Below are 12,804 nucleotides of genomic sequence, written 5' to 3'. Positions count from 1 at the left end.
AAGGCCTGCAGTCACCCCCGTGATTGGCATAGCATAGGGTCTAAGCTGTATCATGACATGGGCCGTGTCGTCCCTGGCAGGCCCACACACCGCAGCATCTCCCTAGGGCTGACCTCCTGTCATGCAGCCTGCTCTGCGAATAGCGCTCTGCGGGGCTGCAATTTGTAACTGTGCCTGGGGAGTCTCTTTGCATCCAGGCAGCAGGGCTGTGTGACAGGCGAGACGCACGCACGCCCTGCCTGGGGCGGGGGCTGGATTAGCTCACGCTGGCTGAGCTCCTCCTTTAACAGACAGGAACCAGTCCTCTGCCATCACCTCTCCCTGCTTCACCCCTGCGGAACCAAGAACACTCCCTTCCCTAACACGAGCAGCAGCCTTCACTCCAGCAGGAGGAGAGCTGGAGTCTGTCTATGGCAGCCAGCCACAGGGCACTATCCCCTGCCTCTGTCCAGGTGGCCTCTGTAATTAGACAACAGCTTGATTCTTCTTTGCCCTACAGCTCAGGGCAGCATTAACACCAGGGCAAAGTGTGTCTACAATGCCATCACTCCAATCGGGTGGCACTCTACCCTGCTGTCAATGACGGCCTGAGAGCCAACACCTCCCGTATACAGATACTTTAGTTAACCTTTTCCAGACTTATTTATAGATTCACCTAGATTGTTTCAAGCAGAACGAGTTTAAGGCTATCTGAACGCAAACCCCTGGCAGCTTTGAACCAGGAAACTTCACTTTTTCTCTCTCTTTGTTGAACTGATTTAACAAGAGTTAAATGAATGCCAGTAATCCTTTTTTTAAGGATTTTATTCTGAGGCTTTGTAGCAACATTGTGCCATGAACAAATTTTACTGTCAACTCAAAGGTCCAAACTCTTCCAAACATGTATTTTCTCCACTGTGCAGCTGTGGCCCTGTTACTATAATTAGAGTCTTGCTCTGTAGTGACATCTAGTGCCACTGGGCATAAATGAGAACAACCTTTATCCACAATTCTCCTCTTCTGTTGAGTTTCTATTCTGTTCACAGAGCCATGGATGCCTATGTTCTGTTGCAGGCGAAGGAGACTACGAGAGACAGTGGGGCACGGTGGGCTAAACATGGAATCCAGTCCCAGCTCTGCAGCTGACTTGCCTGTGGCCTTGGGCACATCACTGCACCTTTCTGCCTCAGTTTCCCCACCTGTAAAATGGGGATAATTCTTCCCTACCTCACTGGGATATTGGGAAGATGAATTAATGTTTTCAAAGTGCTTTGAATATGTAATCATCATATAAATGCTAAGGCTTATTTTATAAGCCAGGAAACCAGAGATAATCCCCTACTGGTCTTGAAAAAAGTTCCGTTTTCCATTTCTACATAGCACCAGCTGCCAAGGGTGGGTAGCAGAAGCCTTAGTCCTGCTCTACACTAGGGGGAGGGATCGATCTAAGTTACGCAACTTCAGCTACGTGAATAACGTAGCTGAAGTCGACGTACTTAGATCTACTTACCGCGGTGTCTTCGCGAGCTGGAGTACAGGAGTCGACGGGAGAGCGCTCGGTGGTCGATTTATCACGTCTAGATTACACGCGATAAATCAATCCCTGCTGGATCAATCGCTGCCTGCCGATCCGGCAGGTAGTGTAGCCATACCCTTAGTGTGTTTCAGTTGAAGAACTGCAGCTGTAGCAAAGCGGCGACCCCTCTAGTGCTGAGTGTGCTATAGACGGAGCTAGGAGATCCAGTTATACCTGTAGTCAGCAGTGTGAGTTCTGGGTATGAATGGAGCCAAACCCTCGTGTAAGGCATAAAGCCAGAACTCTAGCCTGGAGGGGAGAGTGTTATCATAACAATACGGGAGCTTTGTATGTACAAACATGAACCCGTTTATCCTTGCAGCACCTCAGTGAGCTCAGGATTATCATCCCCCTGGTACATATGGAGGACTGAAGCTATGAAGTTAAGGGACTTGCAGAGAGGGAGTTGGTGGCAACGCTGGATTTAAAAGGCAGGAGTTCCTGCTCATGCTGTGAGACCATGCCTGGCAATAGACAGTCTCTAATGCCTGCTGATAACAGACTTGATAACAGGTCTCAGGACACCACAAACTCTCCTCTGGCCTTTTCTTTGAGCGATCTAACAATACTGACTATAGACATACACGCTCGCTGGTTTGACTGAGGCCTAGCCCAGCAGGAACCCAGAGACGTTCTCAAAGCTATGTCGTGGTCTCTGTGTGGGGTTGCCAGGTGTCCGGTTTTCGACCGGAATGTCCAGTCAAAAAGGGAACCTGGCAGCATCTGGTCAGTACAGACCGGACACTAAAAGTCTGGTTGGCCACAGTAACCGGCCTCCGCCCCCGGGGGGCAGGAAGTGCAGCAACTGCAGCCACATGGGTGCTGACGCGCGCCGGACAGAGCAGGGGCTGGCTTCTGGACCGGGCTCCAAGAGGTAGGTGCTGCTGCCTGCGGGGCGGGAATCCTATCTGCCCCACATTTTGCTCCGCTGTGCCCCAATTGCCCCAGCCCTAGCCCCTCGCTACAGGAACCGACCCCTCCCTGCCCTGGCCCCTTGCTCCGGGGACTGACCCCCGCTGTGCCCCGATTGGGCTGGCAGGCAGGCTCCGTGTCATCTCCTCCCAGGCTGGATCTGCAGGTAGCAGGTGAGTCCCGGGAGAGGGGGGAGTGAGTGAGGGGGGAGGAGGGAAAGGAGTCAGTGGGGGCAGGGCCTTGGGGGAAGAGGCGGGGCAGGGAGCGGAGCAAGGGTGATGGGTTTTCAGCCATTAGAAAGTTGGCAACCCTATCTCTGGTGACACCACAGATTAGTGGTGGTTCTCAGTCCAATTCTAGTGGACAGGGGGCCACCCCACGCTGCAGACTGGAACCCCTTCTTGGCCAGAGACTGCCGGTAACCTCTCAACCCAAGGAGTACCTCCTGTACCGTCTGAGACCAGGCATGTTAGTGGGGCTCTGTGTTTCAGAGGACTTCAGACTCCAGGGCAGCCAGGCTGGTGCCATCCGCATTAGAACTGAACTTACTGCTTGAGACCTCATTTTTACTGCTCCAAAAGGGCCTGGGGAACCCAGCCGGCCTGGCCCTGCAGTTCTAATCTGAGCCGGCTGCCCAGGAACCGGACTGGGCCCACACTCCGCCGGCCTGTGTGGGCGGCCTCCTCCCCTCCGCTCCTGCCTTGCCCGGCGTCACTCTGAAATGGCACATGTCCCCGCCCGCATAAATATGAACTACGAGTCTCCTTTAAACAGCAGCCTCTCTGTTTCCATGGCAACCCTGTTCTGCTCAGCCCTCTTCAGTGTCAAAAGCTCGGCGCTCCAGCAAATTGATCGTGCGTGGAGATTTCCAGCAGCTTTTGCCTCCTTAGTTCCCTCAGCGCTTCCATTTCAGGTGTCAGTTTGAATAGAGATGAAACGGCTGGGGGTGGATGTCATTTGCGCAGCGGCCTCACAGTCACGATACCACACGGCGCTAGAGGACGGGGCTCGGCTTGGCTAATTAGATGGGTCCTGCTGGGATGTGGCTGGCTTTAGTCATCTCAGGAGGCTTCTCCCGCCTCTACTCCCTCCCACTGCCCTGCCCCTATTGATAGCCTTACAAAATAGCTCTCTCCAGGAATCAGTGCAAAAGGTCTCCCCTCTCCTGGCTGGGCCTGGTGCAGGGGAGGGGACCCCACTTCTGGTGGCTGGTTTGGCACTGAGCTCTCTGGGTTGGCATGAGCCGGGGATGGGGTGAAGGAGGCGGTGGTCTCTGTGCTCAGATGGGGGCCTGTGTATCTAGGGGATGGCGGTGGGTCTGGCCACAGGTAGCGGAGGAATCAGAGGGAGCCCTTGGAGTCATACCTCATACGGGGTCCCTCACTTGGCCCGTGGAGGCAAAGTGCTGAGCCATCCCCTGCTGGCCAGCTCCAGAGGGAGCCAACTCATTGACTGGATGGAGGGCTCAGCTGCATGGGGAGACTCTGGGAAATGGTGCAATAAAGATTTCCAGAGGGCCCATCCCACTCCATTGGATATCCCCCATCCCTAGGGGCACCCCCAAAATATCCCTGTCGGTTGCGTGACCCATGTCCCCCTTCGTGTTGGCTTCCTGGTTTTCTGTCTGCTGCTGAGAACTTGATCTGGTTTGCCTCTGCCGGCTGCCTGGTGTGTGTGAGCAGGGCAGGGGAGGGAGCAGGGGTTAGTCACTGAGGGAGGAGTGGCATATCTGGGAAGAGACAGGGACCAGCATCTACTGAGCACAGCAGGTCCCCTGTGGGCGACTAAGTGGCAGTGTGGGCTCGTCAGAGCATTGGTCCAGCCCAGACAGGGAAACCAGCTCAGATAAAACCCAGGCCCTATCCTGAGGTTTAACAGCACTGGGCTGACCTCCCTCACGAACCTGTTTGATTCAGGGCTGCTCCATGGGTCTGGCCCATGCTTTGAAGGGACACCTGATGTGTCACTACAGACATCGCACCATCACACCCAGCCAGTTGCAGGCCCTCCCTCTCTCTGACTGACATCAGCCCCAATTTGAGCCCGCCTTTGTGGAGCTCTATGACTCAGCTGAGCCCCAGATGGAGCTAATGGAACAGCAGCATCTGCTGCAGATTGTCAGGCCCTCACCGGGAGGAGCAGGCCCTCCCGGGGCCGCCCAGGGGAGGGAACTGATCGGAGGAACTGAGGCAAAAATAGACTCTTCTGTGTGCCCTGGTCTCAGTTCTGTGTGTGGCAGTGTGAGTAGACAGATGTGCAAACCCAAGAGACATCAAGGGGCTTTGCTTTCACCCTTACGCCACTTGAGCACTTTGTGCCGGGCACATGTGACCCGGAAGGTAGATCCATTTTACAGGGTGGTGCTGAGGGTGAGAGCCAGAGAGCAGGTAATCCAGGGCAGTGCCCTCCCTCTGCCAGGCTGGTTCTATCCCCTCACTCCCTTCCGTTTGCAGTTTGCCAGGTGGCCTTTGGCAATGAGCAGCCCTTTTCCGCTCTCCCTGCTGGAGCTGTGACAGAAAGAGACACCCAGGGACACTGTGGTGCCATAACAAACTCATCGTATTTCTGCTGGGGTGCAAAACGCCTGCCTTGGGGTGCAGGGCAATGAGAAAAGCGTTGAGTGTGAGTGACTGTGTATGTGTGTGATTGTGCACCTGTGATGGACTCCGCCTGGGTAATTGGTGTTTATGAGTGACTGGCTCTAAATGTAACTGTGTGTGGTTGTTGTGTCTGTGTGTAGCAGTGAGCCCAGGGACTGAACTAGATCACTGGTGCCCAGCTAACATGGTTTTGAACTCAGCTGTCTTTGTCTATGCTCCATAGTGCTTGACCGGGGGCTCATTAAAATATTATGCTTAGCACAATTACTAACTCATTTGCTCCAGGCAGGCAAAGCCTGGGCGTCTGTAAGACAAAACCCTACAGCTCCAATGGGCTGAGGATCATTACGGGGTGATCTTAAATTCCAAGCACTGACACCATCCCTCCCCTAATCTCCTGTCTCCTCGTTTACCCCAGGTGGGCTCAGAGCTCCCAGAGGAAAGGCTGACCTGGGGGAAAAAAACAACCACCCTGCCTTTCCCTGAGCCATACGCGGCTGGATCTAGAGAATCACCCGATCGCCTGCTCCAGCCCCGCCTGGGCGATTGGCTTCGTGGCTGCTTCATTTGCAAAGATTTTGTTGTTGTTCTTGCTGCTGCTCTCCTGGCTGGAGGGAAGTTTCTCTGCCCTGGAGAGGGATCCACCACAGAAACCCGGGGAAGAAGGCTTTATTCTGGAGCTCCCGTTAAACGCCTGGTGCCTGATTCATTCCCTCCCCTTCCACCCCCTTTGCACACACACGCTCACGCTTTTTTTTGCAAATTGTTGCAGCCCAGCCTTGGTGGCTTTGCAATCTGCCGCCTGCAACGTGCGTTTGTTGGAAAGCTAGCTAGCTTCCCCCCCGCCACCGACCGGGGCACGAGCTCTCGGCTCCCACACGCTGGATTTCCCCGCAGGAGGAAGAGGAGGCGAAGGCAGGGACTGGGAGCTTTCCGAAAGGTGCAAAGCTGCTGCTGCTGCTCCGTGGGGTTGTTTGCAGACAATGGGAAACTGACACAGCCCCCCGAGGAAATGTGTCTCCTGCAGATTCCTGGCGGCCTTCGGTTCCCTGGATCCCGCTGATCCCGCGTGGAGCTCCGAGCAGCTCGGGCTGTGATTTTGATTTGCAATGTGAGCACAGCAGCCCTGTGTCGGGAATGCCGGCTCCTCACCTGCCCCTCCTAGCCTGTCAACGCCTTGAGCCTCTCAGCCCGGACCAGGGATCTTACCCGGGGGATTCCTTCCTGCCAGCGCCAGGAGATGGAAAGCAGCCAGTGACCCAGCAGGGCTTGGGGTGGGGGCTAGGACCAGCTTCCCCTCACCCCTCCTAGCCAGACCATCCTCCACCTGAATCCCTGAGAGACCGGCTGAGCCGGTGGGATCGAGGCCTCTGGACCCCTTTCTCCGTGAGGACCCCACCGAGGAGATGAGAGGGAGATGATGATGATCGACACGCAGGTGAGCTTGGCAGGGTGGGTTTCCGCGGTGCTGCCCTTGTCTCTCTATGCCAGCGAAGTGGGTTCAGCGGGATAAATACGTAGATGTCTTGGATTGGCACCAGCCCAGGTGGCACTCATGCCCACGTCGCTGGGGAGATCCAGGTGCCAGGTCTTACCCAGGCTGCGGCTGCACCGGGATGCCCAGGGTCAGTAGAAACCACCTGTGTTAATTAGAAGCCGTGGGATAGATCAGTGGATCCACCTTCGCTGCCCCCAAACTGTCTTGTCTGATGAGGTGGCTCACGTTTACTTTCAGAAGGCCCGTGCGCTAATTTATATTTCCTATAGATACGTGTGCAGGGTACAACCCTGACCAGGCAGCCACTCGGCTTCCGCCACCACATGACCGCATCCCCGAGGTTTCCAGCAGGGGATTGTTGAATGTTTTGTTAAAGCCCCACATGTCTGTTGCTGTCGGCTGGCCCCTGGGCTGTTGTGTGCATGGGGCACAGTGGCAGTAAGGGGGGCATGGCCTTGCATGCTATGGGTGGGGACAGGGGACAGACAGCTGTAAAAGGGGAACAAACCACGGCATGCTTGGTAAGGGGAAGTAACCCCAGGGGAGCTGCCCAGGCCGAGTTCTTGGTCTCTGTGTAAATGGCCGAAGACCCACTGCACGTGCTGAAGGAGGTGGGTCATGGAAAGGGGAGAGACCAGGTGCTTTTAAACTAGAGACCAGCGGTTCTCAATCTGTGGGTCATGACCCCAAAGTGAGTTGCAACCCTGTTTTAATGGGGGTTGCCAAGGTGGTGTTAGACTTGCTGGGGCCCAGGGCCAAAGCCAAAGCCCGAGCCCCACAGTCTGGGGCTGAGGGGTTCAGCCCTGTGTGGCAAGGCTCAGGTTACAGGCCCCCTGCCTGGGTCAGTGGGGATTGGGCTCGGGCTTCGGCTCACTGTACACCTCCCCCCCCGCCCCCCGGGCAGTGGGGCTTGGGCTTTGCCCCCCCTCCCCCACTCCCCGTCTGGGGTGGCAGAGCTCAGATGGGCTCATGCTTCGGGGTCAGGTAGTAATTTTTGTTGTCAGAAGGGGGTCGTGCTGCAGTGAAGTTTGAGAACCCCTCCAAGAGACGCTTCAGAACTGGTGGTCAGCAAATGCTCCTGAATGGTGAGACTCTGCTCCACTAGGTGCAGGGCTTGGAGCCACAGAGACAATGACTAGGCCCAAGAGACATTAGAAGGTGTCAGGCCCCCTTGCATAGTCCTTATGCCCCAAACTCTCTGCACCGTCCCAGCGCCTTGATGGGGCAGGCTCAAGGTGAAATGGGGCCCAGGCAACCAAATCGCAGGGTCTCAAACCCTCTGGTGCTATTTCTGGGAGTGGGTTGAAGTTGGAAACATTTGGAGAGTGGGCCCTGGATTGGTGTGAATCCTCAACTGGCCCCTTCCTCCCACTCCCGCCCTTCACCAGTCAGCTAACCCCCTAAGAACTTGAGCGTTCAGACAGATGCATACCTGGGGCCGGATGCTGAGCTCCCCCACCAACCCCTCACATTGAGGGGCCTGTTCCTCCACTCTCCTAGGCTGGTGAAACATCACTGACCTCAGTGGAATTCCCCCTGGATTTACACCTGTGCTTGTGAGAAGAGAATCTGGCCCTGAGTGTGGAAGCACCCCCTCCATGGGGTCAGCCTTGAAGCACTGCCTAGGGTCTCTGGGCTCTGCCTGTGGCATGCACAGGAGGAGGGCCTGCCATGTGAATTTTAGATTGATGTGCCCCCTCTAGATGGACCAGTCCAGCGAGTGACTTCCAGACTAAATCCAACTCTTAGAGCAGGAGGCAAAATGTCAGCTGAAGGGAGATCCCTGCCTCTCCCTTTGTTGGAGGAATTATATGGGCTTTTGGGGAGAAGGGAGTGATTGTTGCATTGGCAGATTCAAAACCGGAGGTGCCTCTGATAACACACTGATCTCCAAGGGCTGGCGAGCGAGGCTGGAACCAAACTCCCATCCGTTCCTTTTCTTTAGTGTTGGCCTGAACTTTAGCAGAAAGGGGAGCCTGGCCTGGAATGACTCTGCGGGGGCTTGGACTTTGGTACCAAGGAAAGCTGGCAATGGGTACACAATGGAGTCCAGCTGGCAGGAGGTCCTGGTGGGGACATCCTGAGCCCTTCACAGACTGGTTCAGCTGGTGTATTTGGGACCCCTATTTCCAAATGTGGGTGCAAATCAGGGGCCAGGGGAGCCCCTTTAGACACCAGGTGCTGGCAGGTCAGGGGGAGGAAGGCAAGCTGTGCAGACGTGTGGCAATGGTTGTCCTCATGCTGTAGCCCAGTGGGGGTTCCCCCCTAGGGCCCAGTTTGCTCGGAGAGCCCCTTTGGGGTTTTCCAAGACCAGTTTTCCCAGTATCTTTGGGTTTGTGTTTCTTTCTGTCACTCGGCGTATTTCTGCTGCGCTCCTTGTGCTGGGCTGTGGGGCCGTGGAGGCTGGTGGGAAGCAGCGTTCCCGGCCCTGCGTAGGAATCCTGGAGAAAGCTGCATTGCCCACAGACTCCAGCTGGGTTTCCAATACATCGCTATAGTAATGATCATTCCGGAGGATGCCAACCTGCTGTCTACACTTCACCTGCCATTGCCTCGAACTCACTCATGGAACAGGAGTCGCTAGCCAGCCTCCTACACACACCAGCCTAGGGCAGTAGGAGGAGAAGAGTCCAACTGGGGGGAGGGGGCGGGCAGATAACCAGCATATGCAGTTGAAAGTGCAGGGGCAATTTAGAGAAGCTGAATGTCCTGTCCCCCACGCCCACCCTCCCCCACTGGAATGGCCCAGGACTGCAGGGTGACACGCTGACACTTCCACAGTGTCAGTATCATGGGATCCGTAATGGGCAGAAATGGGGAGGAGTCCGAGGACTTTGGTTTTAATCTCTTCCGAAAAGAGCGGCTTATGGCTTCATCGACCAGCTTCGATTGATGCTGGGTGGACCCAGCTCCCCTTTGTCAGGGAGGCAGGAGGCGGGGCTGGTTCATCTGCAGGATGTTGATGGGAAAGGGGGATTGTTTGCCCATTTTGACAAAGACTGTCCCAGGCGGTGTTTGCTTCTCTCTCTCTCTCCACACTGGATTGGCTACAAGCGCCTTTATATGACATGCATCTGACGAAGTGGGCATTCACCCACGAAAGCTTATGCTCCAATACATCTGTTAGTCTTAAAGGTGCCACAGGACTCTCTGTTGCTTTATATGAAGGTGTCGCTGGATGGGATTTAGCACAGTGTCCCTGACCCATTCTGCCCCCGTCCTGCTGCTGCTCACCGCGCTGAGTGAAGGACAGGATCAAGCCACAGGTTGCCTCACATCCCACTGCTGGAGGGGGAGACCCAGCCAGTCAGTGAGCGGCTCAGTCCCCATTCCCTTCGATGGGAGCTGAGCAGCTCCCCAGCTCCCGGGCGTAGGCCTCAAGCAGCGGTTTGTGCCGCTGGTCTCTGGCTGGGGGTTGTGGCGGATGGACGTGCCCAGGAAGGAGGTGGGATGGGTTGGGATCTGAGCCAGGATGGTGGAGGTGAAAGGGCACTGCCCAAGTGCTACATGGTCTTCCTGGCTAGCGACTCTCTGTAGACAAATGCAGTTGCTACAGGGGTCCTGCCGTGGCTGGGAGCTGCTGTTGTGCCCCGTGGTTCTAGGGGCGCACAGGTAAGAGGTCATGCTGCATCGTGAGGTTCCCCGTGACCTGCAGCCATCTGGGCATCAGCCAGTGTGTGCACTCGCGTCCCCAGTGCCAGCCCGCGCAGTGGATTAATGGAGCAGGGAGGGAGCTGACGGCTGAGTGTGATGCCTCCCCAACCCCCTCCTTCCCTCCTCGGGGTAATCAGGCTTGAGGGTGTCATTTGTTGAATCATTCTTGAAAAATCAACACCAGTAAAAGGTTAGAAGAAAGGGGGAGAGAGGGGATTTCTGGTCCCTTCCCGGATCCCCAACCCTCTGGGGAGCTGGTGCCACAGGAGACCGCTCACAGCGTTGGGGAAGCAGAGCTGGGCTCCCAAAGGGCTGCATCAAGCCCCCACCTCAAGCCCTGGCCATGGTGGGAGAGGTCGGTGCTTGGGAGGGCTCTAGACAGGTGGCAGTGGTGTCGGTGGCTCAGTAGGGGGCGCTCCTCTCTCTGCATCGATGTCATGTGGGTCTGTTGGAGGGCAGAGAGGGCTCCTTTGTGTGCAGTATTACAGTTCCCACTACAGTTCTCTCCTCTCCTGATCGATTGTTTGAACATTGGAAGTGATCACAGGGGCTGGGCCTGAGCCCTGTGAGGTTTGGACCCTGACTCGGATGTGCCCAGAGGTTGGGGTTTGTCTCTGGGGGTTGAGCCCCATTGTTGCTGTCCTACAACCCTTTGTCTCTGATGTTACTGTTACAGGCGGCTGCTCTGATCCGGGTCTATTCCATTGGAACAGGAATGGAACCACCATGGGGTTGGGGTGGCTGGGCAGTGCAACGCCCCCACAATTGGTATGGGGGACTCAGGTCCATCCAACAGGCACTAGGAACATCATGAGCTGTGCCCCATGCCTAGGAATGACCCAGGAGGTCTCTGACCTGCTGCATCTGAAGAGCTTGACTGTCCAGCAGGTGGCGCTGTTGCTTTCTATATGGAATAGCAGCTGGTCACCTCTCGTGAGTCCACTGGGAAATGTGACGGACCTCCAGGGCTTGAGCTTGGCGAGTCCCTGTGGCTCTCCTCATCACGCTTGAGTAGCCTCAGTCTACACAGGGGCTTGAACTTCCCCGGAGGAGGGGCTGGCAGAAGGTTGGGGAGAACGATCTTTGCATCTCGAAGGCCTTGCTGCCTGAAGACAAGGTTGCGTTGCCATTGATGGTGGTGATCTAGGGTGATCGGATGTCCCGATTTTATAGGGACAGTCCCGATATTCAGGGCTGTGTCTTACATAGGGGGCCTATTACCCCTCACCCCCTGTCCCCATTTTTCACACTTGCTAGTTGGTCACCCTTTGGTGATCAGTAATACAAAGTTGCATTTATTAAGCAAGGCAGAGGCTGTCCCATGCACACTTAGCTAGGAGATCTGGGTTCCATTCTCAGTCCTGCCACTGACCTGCTGCGTGACCTCAGGGAGGTCATGGTAACGGCTCTGTGCCTCGGTTTTCCCATCTGTAAAATCGATATAATGACACTGACCTTCCTTTTGTAAAGGGCTTTGAGATCCCCTAATTAAAAGCACCATATAGCCGCTAGGTACTATTTATAGAGGTCTTGATCCAAAGCCCACTCACCTGGGTGAGAATCTTTCCATTGACTTTGATGGGTTTTGGATCAGGCCCAAAGTACCTTTCTGACCGAATGACCACAGAGTGCTTAATAAACTATGCACAGAAGTTACTTCACCCAGCCCTGAAATGCAGCAACTTCTGGGGTGGGGCCTGGCAACTGTTTAACTACCACAGTACCCCAGTTTAGGACAGGAAGTGAAGAAGTATCCTCTATCTCACTAAAACTGCAAGGAGGGCTTAGGTATGTGGAATGTACCAAACTCCCCCATGTTGGAGATCAGCTAGCACAATTGAGTGAACATCCCAGAACCCAAGGGTTACATTTCAGAGAGTTTAGGAAGGCAGAGCGGACTGACTGGAATTGGAGTGTACCCAGGATATTCTTGCCCAAGGTGGTTATCTTAATAACCAAAGCTCTCTTCAGCATTTTGTTGGGATTATTTCCACTTGAATCCTATCTCCCAGGATCTCAGTAACGGGTGCTGTGATGCAGAGACTCCTCTGTTCCATGGATGAGCACAGCATGCGGTTCTGCCACCCCTGAGACAGATCTACCATTTGATTAGGAAAAGCCAAACCAAGCCTTCATTTGGCACATGAAGCTGGGGACCAATGGAGGCCCTGCTGCTGTGGCTGGAATGTGGAAGAGAACGGTATGAAAACCAGCATGTAAGGAGCAGCACACGGGGATTACCTCTTTTCCTCAAGGACACTTCAACCCATCAGAATAATCCTTTGCCCTTCTCTGCCCCCTTCCCTCCATGCACCTCCCAGCGCTTCATGAGCATTTATGTCTTGCATCCCTATGAGGTCGAACTGTATTGTTATCCCCATCTTACAGAGGGGGATGCTGAGACACAGGCTTGGTGGAGCGGAGAACAGACCCAGGAGTGACTCCTGTCCCTTCGCGTCTGGGGCCTGGAGTTAGAACCCCTCCCTGGCTCAGGCGATAGTGGGGCTAGGATATTGTCAAGGGAACAGCCTCCCCTTGCATTGAGAGTTCTCCCTCGCATGTGCGGGATTTATTCTGCCCTGGAG

At 55.2% G+C, this 12,804-nt stretch overlaps 1 protein-coding gene across 2 annotated transcripts in view; it reads left to right on the top strand.

The window, feature by feature from the left end:
* Window positions 1–6,266: 6,266 nt before the first annotated feature.
* The window catches only part of RALGDS (ral guanine nucleotide dissociation stimulator), a 103,034-nt gene continuing 96,496 nt past the window's right edge, over window positions 6,267–12,804 (top strand). The window contains exon 1 of one of the 2 annotated variants that reach the window (XM_065572270.1): window positions 6,267–6,505. In XM_065572270.1, the coding sequence (XP_065428342.1) occupies window positions 6,485–6,505 (21 nt within the window). In that variant the 5' untranslated portion in view covers window positions 6,267–6,484. The remainder of the gene's footprint in view (window positions 6,506–12,804) is intronic. The other variant, XM_005293276.5, reaches the window with a different exon arrangement.

The sequence above is a fragment of the Chrysemys picta genome, chromosome 18 (genome assembly GCF_011386835.1).
Source record: "Chrysemys picta bellii isolate R12L10 chromosome 18, ASM1138683v2, whole genome shotgun sequence".
Classification (NCBI taxonomy): domain Eukaryota; kingdom Metazoa; phylum Chordata; order Testudines; family Emydidae; genus Chrysemys; species Chrysemys picta.
Note: the sequence above shows the minus strand (reverse complement) of the source record. Positions and strands in the feature narration are given on the sequence as shown.